Raw genomic sequence first — 11709 nt, 5'->3', positions numbered from 1 at the left:
GGAGTGGGGATGGGAGAGGAGGCGTTGGCCAGGGAAGCTCTCCTGGAGGAGGTGGCACTTTAGTTCAACCGTGCATGTTGAGAAGTGACTGAGGGAGGAATTGTGGGATCTGGGGCATGGGAAGTACCCTGTATGTCCAGATGAAAGTTGGGCAGGGAATGGCCACATGGAGAGGAAGGAAGGGATTTGGAAGGTTGTCAGGAAGGAAGCAAGGGCTTAAAAGCCTGCTGACTTTGGACTGTGTTCAATAGGCAATGGGAAGCCATGGAAGGCTTCAGAGCGGGACACGGCAGACGCAACCTTGGGCCTCCCCCCCCCCTTATGCTTACCGTCCCACCTCATATGCAGCTTGGCTTCTTGGGCAGCCTGTCCTCTCCTCATGGTATGGACTCCTGCCCACCATGCCCTGGCTGCGCTGGGCCACCTCTGTGTGCCCTCTGCTAGGCTGTGTCTCCACCAGGCTATCATCACTGTCCCCTTCTCCCTGGCAAAGACGAACTGCAGAAACAGAAGATATCATGCAGTAGACAAGAAAGGGTCCCTGAAATCTCTAAAAATTAGTAAGTGACCACAAATGGCTTCAATGTTGATCAAAAGTTGCCCAAAGTTACATAATATTATCTTGGATAGGAACAGCTGGGAGGCAGAATTTGTTGCCACATAAGTAAGAAGTTCTAACAGGAATTACCTTCAGAAATAGTGAACTCCCCCCATTACTAGAGATATTCCATCAAGGACCAGCTGACTAGAGCAAGAAAGTTGTGGAGGGGGTGGGAAATGAGCAAGGCCCCGTCCAGGCCTGGGTGTCGTGTACTTGAAGCAACACAAACTTCCAATGAAGAACACGGTTAAAAGGGACGGTATTCATATTTTATTAAAACCACATCTGCAAGCAATTTGCTCTTATCAATAAGGAAATTTCTATAAATTCAAGTCTGAAAGAGAATAAGTGATCAGTACTATTACAGACATGGACCCCAAGGAAGCTCAGTCCTGTGCTGAATATTCACGGAGGCTCCTGCTACTGCCAGATGGCAGCTAGGAGTATCGGCTGTCTCAGCACCGTGTCAGGCACAACAGGAACTCCACTGGGGATGCTGATAGGTCCTGGCATGGTACAGTACTGTACAGTTTTTAAGGCAAGTTCATATCCTCTGGGCTCATTTGAGCCTCACAGCACTTGCAGGTAGGGTCATTAACCCCATTTTACAGATGACGCCCCAAGGAGTACAGTGACTAGCTTGAGGTCACAATTGATTGTGGACCAAAACTGCAGTTTTTGTCCTTTATAGTCCAGCTCTGACTCTGCTACATGAATCCCAAACTCTCAAATCTCCCTCTGGGTGTAAGACCTCATCTCAGAGCCCATGGAAGGTAATCCAAAGGTAGACTTAAGTCCCACAGAGTAACCGGGCAAAAGCAAAGCATCACAGGCCTAATAAGAGAGGGGCCATCTCCAAAGAAGATATACAGATTGCCAACAAACACATGAAAGAATGTTCAACATCGTTAATCATTAGAGAAATGCAAATCAAAACTACAATGAGATATCATCTCACACCGGTCAGAATGGCCATCATCAAAAAATCTAGAAACAATAAATGCTGGAGAGGGTGTGGAGAAAAGGGAACACTCTTGCACTGTTGGTGGGAATGCAAATTGATACCGCCATTATGGAGAACAGTATGGAGGTTCCTTAAAAAACTAAAAATAGAATTACCATACGACCCAGCAATCCCACTACTGGGCATATACCCTGAGAAAACCATAATTCAAAGAGTCATGTACCAAAATGTTCACTGCAGCTCTATTTACAATAGCCAGGACATGGAAGCAACCTAAGTGTCCATCAACAGATGAATGGATAAAGAAGATGTGGCACATATATACAATGGACTATTACTCAGCCATAAAAAGAAACAAAATTGAGTTATTTGTAGTGAGGTGGATGGACCTAGAGTCTGTCATACAGAGTGAAGTAAGTCAGAAGGAGGAAAACAAATACCGTATGCTAACACATATATATGGAATCTAAGAAAGAAAAAAAAAAGGTCATGAAGAACCTAGGGGTAAGACGGGAATAAAGACAGACCTACTAGAGAATGGACTTGAGGATATGGGGAGGGGGAAGGGTAAGCTGGGACAAAGTGAGAGAGTGGCATGGACATATATACACTACCAAACGTAAAAGAGATAGCTAGTGGGAAGCAGCCGCATAGCACAGGGAGATCAGCTCTACCTTGTGACCACCTAGGGGGGTGGGATAGGGAGGGTCGAGAGAGGGAGACGCAAGAGGGAAGAGATATGGGAACATATGTATATGTATAACTGATTCACTTTGTTATAAAGCAGAAACTAACACACCATTGTAAAGCAATTATACTCCAATAAAGATGTTAAAAAAAAAAAGAGAGGGGCCAGAGCGAGTAGGCACTGGCTAGAGACCGGCTGCATTCACCTGGACATGGTGGATGAGTACAGACCCCAGTTCCACCATTAGCTGTGTGACCTTGGGCAAGATACTCATTCTGTGTCTCAATTTTGCCATGTGTACAATTGGGATAACTTTCTACTTCCTAGGGGTGATGTAAGGATCAAATGAGTTAATAGCTGTAAAGCATTAGAACAGTACCTGACAAAATAGCAAGTATTTTTACTTGGACCCTGCAGCCGTGGGTCTGGGAATAAATCTTGGTTTGCAGGGATGAACAGAGATATGGGGTCAAGTGCATGCATCTTCCTCTGTCAGGAATGCCCTCTGCCTGTCAGAATTCAGCTCTGGGCCATCCCCAGTAGAATTAATTTCCCTCTTCTCAGCATTCCTGGAGCATAGTGCTGAAGACATCTATCCAAGCTAGAGTTTTAAATGATTTGGTTAGGACTAAAGCCACTTTTGAGGTTCCTTCTGCCTTGTATTCTACTTACATTACATTGCCCCATATGAAAGTACCGTTTTTAGGTTAAAAAAAACTATTGGAAATTGGCAGTTTTATATGGTTCAAACCAATTAACGCACTGAGAGTCTGTTTAAACCCTGAGGGAGATTCAGCTTTGCGTTTTCCTCACCCTACCACTGCCTTCCTGCCAAGCACCTAAGAAGATACTTTTACATAGTACCACTTCAAAACCATATAAGGAATTTGACAGACAGGATGCTGAACCTTCAGAACTGAGGCACAGACCCTGGAAAGAGGCCTTTCCCTCCCTACTAGAGGGGCTGATCTCCCTGGGAGGCCCTGCTGATTTGGCTTTCTCTATTTCTGTCATTACCTTCTGGAAAGCAGGGGCTCTCTGGGTTTCCCTGGCAACATTTTGGATCTGAGGAGCATAGGGATGCCTGAGCTGCCCAAACCCCACTCATAGTTAGTTTCTCTCCTTTTGATTCCAAGACGGTTGGGAAAACTGCCTGTGGTTGCTTAGCAACAGTCACCTGCTGATTTCTTCCCAACATCCCCTAAGAAATGAATAAGCAGTAAAATCTTCCAGGTTGAAAGCTGGGCCTGAAGGGCTGGGCCAGGGGGCAAGTGAGACACATGCTTGAGGGCTGGGAGGTGGCCGAGCCCTTAATCACCGTGGGTGACTTTAGGCAACTTTCTTTCAGGACCTTATTCTCCCCAAATGTACAATGGGGTCAGGCTGAGTAATCTGTGAGACCCTCCCAGCTCAGCTGTTCTGATTCAATAGCAGCCAGCTAGTGGTCATTCACTCGCTGCCTTGGAGGGAAGGAACTTTCTGAACTTTTCAGGGTGGGTAAGGTGTAGGACATGGCTGCCCTTAGGAATCTTCCAATCTAATTGGAAAGACAGGTCCCAGACTGTGGATCTGATAGGGAGAGATTCTTGTAGCTTGGGGAGACTTCCTGGGGGCAGTTAAGCCTGGGGAAAACAGACAGGCAAAAAGAAGGGGCTTTCCTGTATAAATGTGTTTATATGGGAAATGGCAAAGGCAAGGGTATAGAGGTGGAACTATGTGACACACAGTTCTGATTGGAGGGTCTCTGAAAAGAGCAGTAGGAGCTAGATGAGGATATCTAGTTTGGGGCAGACTAGGAAAGCCTTGACTGCTAAGGTAAAGTGCTCCCACACCCCCCCCCCATAGTCCTTGGGAACCTTTTGATAGTTCTAAGAGGTTAAGTGAGATTTCACGCAGATTACTCTAGCTGTAGGGTGGAGGATGAGCATGGGAAAGGGTTCAGGCCAGGAGGTGTTAAGAAGCTCTTGCAGCTGCTCTTAAGGGAGTGACATGGACAAGCTGAAGGAGAGTGGAGAGGAGGAAGCAGATCCAAGGGACATTAAGGGACAGAAGAGTCTTAGCGACTCTTATTCATTCACATATTTACCGTGCGCCTACTATGTGCCAGGCGGTTCTGAGTGCTGTATGAGGGAGAATGTTCTGAGGCTGAGGATCATGTATTCTGACATGGTGAGAATGCTTAGGGCTCACCTGTGGGTGTGTCCTTTCAGGAACCTGGACTAAAAGCAGTGTAGTAGAAGGGCCCTGGTGGCGGTGGGGAGTTCGGATGAGAGAGCAGCAGCAGAGGACCTGTGTTTAGGGCCCGTTTGAAACTAGCCTACCTAGGAGAGGAACTGTTCAAAGCACAGGGCATGACTGGTAGGGGATTGGATGGGAATGCTTACAGAGGCGGCAGTAGACCAGCCACGTCTGGATCGTCTGGATCGGGTGAGACCAGAGCCGCGCAGAGCCTAGGGCGGCCACTCAGGTGTCGGCCCCTAGGGCAGTCGGGAGATGCTGATGGCCCCTTCCCAGAGCCGCAGGGCTGGGTAGTGCAGCTCCTGGAAGGCGGCACGGAAGGTGTGCTGGTGGGTCATGCCGCCCGTCACGTCGTAAAAGGTGAAGACGCCGACCTCTTAGTCCAGGAAAACCCCGAGCCGGTCGGGGTCGTCGCGGGGCCGCAGACGGCTGCGCTGGCCGTCGTGGAAGGCCCAGTACTCGAGGTCATATAGTTCGAGGGACCAGGACTGGCGGTTGCAGCCCAAGCGGGCGGCGGCCGACGCCCCGCGGCGCCGCAGGGAGCCGTAGGCCGCGCCCACCCACCAGCCGACGCCCGCCTCCTGCACGTCCACTTCCCAGTAGTGGCTGCCGGCGTCGAAGCAGTCGCGGCCCAGCACCTGCCACAGCGCGTCGAAATGTAGCGCGGGCTTGACCCCAGCCCGCCGAGGTGGCCGCAACGCACCTTCGGGCGGTCTGTCGAGAGGCGCAGGCGCGCGTGTAGCGCGTCTGGCTCCAGCGTGGGCGTGCGCGCGTCTGCGGAGGGCGGGGCCAGTGCCGCTGCCCTGCCCCGCCCCCGGGAAACCGGCCCTGCTTTGTACCCGCTGTCCCGCAAGTGTTCAGGGTAGAATGCAGGCAAACACGGAAATCACAAGTGGGGCGGTGGCTGGGGAGCACGGGCAGGAGAGAACATTTTAGTGCACACCCGTTGTACGGTTTGAATTTTGTACCATGGAATTTGTTGCCAATTTCTAAAAATTTAATAAAAAATAATCCTATCACTGTTAACACTTGGGTGTATATGCTTCCAATTTTTTTCTTTACTTGCCCCTTTATAGTTTTTTTCTTAACGTTGGTGTCATACTATGCAGGCTCTTGGGTAATCTGCTTTTTAAATTTATTGATGTATTTATGAACATTTTACCACATCAAATAATATTCTCTTATAAGAGCGTTTTAATGGCAACCTTAAGATTTTGATGTATAGATGAATTATAATTTAACCTATCCCCTCCCCCTGCCTTAAAAAATACGCTTTTTAAAAAGGTTTTGGAAACACTAATATGAACACATCTTTATGTATCTGATTATTTATTTAGGATATATTCCTAGAAGAAGAATTGCTGGGTCAACGGGGATGATTGTGATTTTAAGGCCTTTGGTAAATATTGCCAAACTGTCCTCCAGAAAGGTGGTGGTGATTTAAACTTCCAATAACAGTTCTTGTTGCATTATACACATCTGTAGACATGAAGTTAGAGAAAAATCTAGGTCTTAGGGCATGTGGATGTTTAGCTTTAGTAGATACTGCCGGATAGTTTTCTCGGTAATATTTTGGAGTTTTCTGTAGAGAGGTTTTGTACATCTTTTGTTAGATTTATTCCTAGCTTTTTAAAAGTGTTACTGAAAATAATGTTTTCAAAATTTCATTTTCTAATTGTTTATTGCCAATACATAGAAATACAATTGATTTTTGTATGCTGACATTACATCCAGCAGCTGTTCTAAATTCATTTGGTAACTATTTATAGATTATTTTGGATTTTCTGTAAATAATCATGTCATCTTTGAATAATGATCTTTTTTTCCCTTTTCCCATCCTTATAGCTTACATTTTTTTTTTTTTTTTTTTTTTTTTGCCTCAAGGCACTCTCTAGGACATCTAGAACAATGTTGCATAGAAGTGTTTACACTGGGCATCCTTTTCTCCCACTCCTAGGTAAATACCCAACAGAAATGCATTCATAGGTGCATCAAAAGACATGTACAGGTATATTCAAAGCAACATTATTCATTATAGGCAAAAGCTGAAACAATCCAAAATGTCCATCAATAATATTAAGTGTGCTACATTCATACAATGGAATACTACACCACAGTGAAAATCAACAAACTACTGCTACACACAATCATATGGGTAAATCTCACAAATGTCACGTTGTTCTGTCGAAGCAAGACACAAAAGAGTAGTCTGAGTGATCTCATTATATAAAGGTCAAAGACAGGCAAAAGTAATCTTTACTGTTAGAAGTCAGGAGAGTAGTTACCCTTCGGGATATTGAACTGGCATGAGGAAGGATTCTGAGGAGCTGGAAGTTTCCATTTCATGGTCTGAAGGAAGTTATTGAATGTGTTTACTTTTGAAAACTCATTGAGCTACAGCCCTTTGATTTGTACACTTTTCTTTATGTATTTTATATTTGTTAAAGTTTAGTTTAAAAAAATGCATGCCTAGTAATTCCATTTTGAGAAATTACTCCTAAAAAAAATACAAAAATGAGCTAAGGTATATTCAGTCACTTATTCATTAATTCAACAAAGAGGTACAAGAATGGATGTTTACTGCAGCACTGTTTATAGAAATGAAAATGTAAAGCAGCCTAAATGTCCAACAATACGATATGAGATTGATTTAAACATGGCATATTCAATGGAATACCATGTATCCTTTAAAAATAACCATAATATCTGTGTTTATTAAAATAGAAAATTGTTCAATCTATACTATTAAATTTTTAAAATTACAAAAGAAGACAATTCCCTGGCAGTCCAGTGGTTAGGATTCCGCACTTCCACTGCTGGGGGCCGGGGTTCGATCCCTGATTGGGGAATTAAGATCCTGCAAGCCTCGTGGTGGAGCCACAAATAAATAAATAAATAAATAAATAAATAAATAAATAAATAAATAAATAAAATTACAAAAGAATATCTGTAATATGATCCCATTTTTTAAAATCTGTAGACATATATACTTTTAAAATGTCTGAAAGAATATATGCCAAAAATTAACATCATTTAACTCTGGGCCAGGCAATTGTTTTCTTTTCGTATCTGTAATTTCTAATTCTCTACAAGAAGCACGCATTACCTGTATAATTTTTTAAGGGAACAAAGATGTTCATAATATATCAGTAAATGAAAACACAGATTACAAAACAGGATATAGAGTATGACACCATGTTTGTAAAAAATATATATATATTAAATATTTATCACAGTATGTATATAGATATGCCAAAGAAAGTTAAAAGGGCAAATAATAGTAGTGATCTACTACTACGTGTCTGCTTGGGTATGTGAGCAGAAAAATTTCCGAAGCTCTTCAGTGATTTATGAGTGATTTTCTTTTAAAAAACTTTGCTTTTCTTTGTTTTCTAATTTTTCTACAGTGAACGTGTATTATTTCTGTGGTTTTTAAAAAACTGATAATAAGGGTTAAGAAAACTGAAGTTGGGCCTCTTAGGAAAAAAGCGGGGCCTCTACTTCAGTGACCCTCCCTCCCACCAGTACACCCCGCGCCCTCTTCACCCTCTCTCCGCTCCTGGGGTCTTACGTTTTAAGAAGAGTGATCGCTCTGGTGAGGGGCTTGTTTTCAACAGGGAACCCGGCTGGGCGCTGGAGGAGCCCGAGAGCTGGCAGTTCTCGTCTGTAACGAATTGTGAGAAATGAGTGCCTGGTGTTCATGCAAGCAGCACAAAACATACTAAAAATATTACAGAACTGGAGATTCGCATAATCTCTCCCCAAGAATTGCATGCAAATTTAAGTAGGAAATGCAAATTCACAGTAACAGGAAAACTTCAGGACAAGGCTCAGATCTATACAGAAACACACTTTCCAGGATCCAAAGCAAACTGAGCAATGACAGGCCAGTGTGAGTGAGGCCTGGACATGGGGAGGAGACAGCAGGCTCCAGGACCATCCTGAGAGTCAACCATGTATTCAGCAGTCAAGGAAGGGGGCAATTTCATGGCAGACATGCAAATTCTAGGATAAGGACCGAAAACAAGAAATTAAAGCTGAACCCTTAGGAAGGTCGCGTTCAGGTCTCATCCAGGTAAGAGGGAGTTCAGGGGAAACCCAAGTCATGGTCCCTGTCTCCAACAGCTCAGTCAGGTAAATGAGGTGAGAAATGGGCTTGCTTGAGCTATACCGCTCAAGGCAGAGAGTGCTCCAGATCGAAGAGGAGACATGAAAGGGCTCCAGGGCCTGGAGGGGTCAGCGAAGGCTTCATGGAGGAGGAAGCACCTCAGCTGGCCCTTAAAGGATGGGGAGGATTTGGACACCCAGAAAAAGGATGGGAGGCTTTCCCAAGGATACAGCAGGAGCAAAGACATTAAGGACAGGTGCTAGGAGCGTCATGTAAAAAGTGAGGAGCCATGGAAGGTGTTTGAAGGAGTGTAGACATGAGCAGAAGAATCTCCAAAGCTCTCTCTGGTGGGGAGTGGATGGGGCAGGGTGAGTGTGGAGGCAGAGGCCCTGTTGGTAGGCTCAAGCCTGACCTGGGCCAGCAGGGATGGAAAAGGGGCTGGGTTCAGGATATACTGCAGTGGCACAAGTACCAACGCTTAACTCTAATGGGAGTGGAGAATGAAGAGTAGATTGGAGTCAAGAAGCAGAGGATTGGGGGTTGAGGTGTGTAAGATGCTGGATTCCATTTCAGCCTGTTGAGCCTGCAATGTCTGTGGAACTCACAGGTAGGGAGGTGAGGTGGGACACTGGAAGAGCAGTGGTGCTGCAAGACCCCCATCTCCTTGTGGCCTTCCTGGGAGTCAGTACCTCTCAGTATTACCTGTGATAGTAAGAATGATGGCCTTATCTGGTGGTGGATGAGGGGTGATGGCCTGGGAGGAAGCAGACTCCAGGGGATCAGAACACAGACCTTGGGACCAGAGTCTGTTTGAATTCTGCCTCTACCCCTACCAGCTGTGTGACCTAGGGCAAGTCAGTTAACCTCTCTGACCCTCAGCTTCCTCATCTGTAAAATGGGGGATAATGAAGATGTCTACCACACGGGGTAATGCTGATTGTTGCATTTTTTAGCAAAACCAACACAGAACACATGAAGCAAATAACCATTGGTAATCTTGACATCAACATGAGCTTCAATCATGGTCTGCCATTTTTTGACCATGGAGCACATTTTGTCATGGATAAGATCCATGCCACGAAAGTTAGGCAGTTTTTGCCCTGAACATCTTCAGGAATTAGCTTTAATTCTCTAAATGCAGCTTCATCATTCTGCAGGTCAGCAAGGCTCACTTCCAAAAGATAACCCTTGAGGCCATCAATTGCAGTTTTGGTTCCTAGAGTTCTCATGACTAGGGTTTTTCCAATATTTCTTATATGGAACGTAGCTGGTGCTTTCACATCGTACCAACCTTCCTTAGAAAACAGATCAACTATTTTCTTCTTGGCTCCCTTTTAACTGCCTTTCGTCAGGCATTTGCTCTTGCAAACCACCATGGTGCTGCTCAGAGAGCCAAAAGGGCCATTCCCTCCAAGTCTAAATGCTCTTTTCCATCTCAGAATATGACAACTTCCTTCTAGTTGTTCCGGTCAAAATCTGTGGAGTCTCCTTGGTATCTCTTTCTCTCTTCTTCCCTTCCTGCGCCCACATCTACTCCTGTTGACTCCCCCCACCTGCCCTTTGCTGTTCCTTCAACATGCCAAACTTACTCTTACCTTGTGCCTTAGGACCTTTGCACTTGCTTTTCCCTCTGCCTAGAAGACATTTCCCCCAGATATAACAGCAGCAGCAACAATAATAGCTAACGCTCACATGGTGCTTATTATGCCTGAGCGCCATTCTGAGCACTTTACATGTAAGAACTCATTTAATCCTTACAACAACTCTATGAGACAGGAATATATTATCATCTCCATTTTATGGATATGGAAACAGAGGCATAGAAAAGTTAGGTGCCCTGCTCAAGATGGCAGGGTTAGGAAGTGGCGGGCCTGGGATAGGAACCTGGGCAGTCTGGCTCCGGAGTCCATGCATGTGACCACAATGATCTCCAGCCCCTCCTTCAGGTCAGCTCACACATCCCCTTCTCAAAGAGGCCTTTCCCACTTCCCATAGAAAATAGCTCTTCCTCCTGGTCACCCTCTATTCTCCTTACTCAGCTTTATTATTATTTTTTTAAATATATTTATTTATTTATTTATTTGGGTGCGTTGGGTCTTCGTTGCTGCGCGCGGGCTTTTCTCTGGTTGCGGCGAGTGTCGTTGCAGTACACGGGCTTCTCAGTGCAGTGGCTTCTCTTGTTGTGGAGCACAGGCTGTAGGCACGCGGGCTTCAGTAGTTGTGACACGTGGTCTCAGGAGTTGTGGCTCACGGGCTCTAGAGTGCAGGCTCAGTAGTTGTGGTGCATGGGCTTAGTTGCTCCGCGGCATGTGGGACCTTCCTGGACCAGGGCTCGAACCCATGTCCCCTGCATTGGCAGGCGGATTCTTAACCACTGTGCCACCAGGGAGTCCCTCAAAGCACTTCTTATCGCTGACATATATTCATTTGTTGTCCATCTTCCCCTTAAAAGACTGAGCACCACAAAGGCAGGAGCTTTGTTTTGTACCCCACTGTGCCCAGCACATAACAGGGGCTCAGTAAATGGTCTGAATGAATCCTAATAGCAGAGATGAATGAATGGATATTTCTGAGCACCTGCTTTGTGTCAGGCCTTGCAGTGTCCTCAGAGCTGGACCCAAAGTGGTTCTTGCCTTCCAGGCATTTAAGAGAGGAAGGGAGGGGTCCATGTATCCAGCTCACAAACACCCCCAGGCAGAAGATGGAGCAGGCCCAGGGCAGAGGGGGAAGATGGCCAGGAGAGCGAGCGAGCCCGGGGTTTCTTGGAAAGGCTTCCCAGGTGAGCACAGCTGTAGGTCCTGACCAGGCAGAGGAAGAGGAGGGGGAGTTGGCCCTTCCAGCTGGGAGCCCAGCGCAGGCAAAGCTGAGATGTGGCAGAACCTCGGGAGCAACTGAGGGGCAGGAGCAGAGCAGTGCAGCTGCGAGAAGCAGAACCTGGTCTCCGAATGGGTAGGAGGTGAGGTTGGAAGGGAGGGTTGGGCCCAGGCCCAGGAGACCTTGACCACCCAGCCTAGGGCCTCCGTGCAGGAGAGACATGATTTAGGGTGGCGATCTTCACAGTTGTCTCTAATCACAGGGCACTAGGGGAGTAAAGGACCCAAGGTTGGTCA

The 11709-nt window shown here is 46.0% G+C and overlaps 1 protein-coding gene across 1 annotated transcript in view; it reads right to left on the bottom strand.

Annotated features, from left to right (window-relative positions):
* Positions 1 to 329: 329 nt before the first annotated feature.
* The window catches only part of TRIM14 (tripartite motif containing 14), a 30097-nt gene continuing 18717 nt past the window's right edge, over positions 330 to 11709 (bottom strand). The window contains 5 exon segments of the mRNA XM_082468810.1: positions 330 to 498; positions 4638 to 4868; positions 4872 to 5164; positions 5167 to 5265; positions 8063 to 8155. Of these exon segments, the coding sequence (XP_082324936.1) occupies positions 4731 to 4868; positions 4872 to 5164; positions 5167 to 5265; positions 8063 to 8155 (623 nt within the window). The 3' untranslated portion in view covers positions 330 to 498; positions 4638 to 4730.

This window comes from Balaenoptera physalus (genome assembly GCF_965194825.1).
Source record: "Balaenoptera physalus genome assembly, chromosome: 7".
Classification (NCBI taxonomy): Eukaryota; Metazoa; Chordata; class Mammalia; order Artiodactyla; family Balaenopteridae; genus Balaenoptera; species Balaenoptera physalus.
The sequence above is the reverse complement of the archived record's forward strand: the minus strand, read 5'-3'. Positions and strand labels throughout refer to the sequence as shown.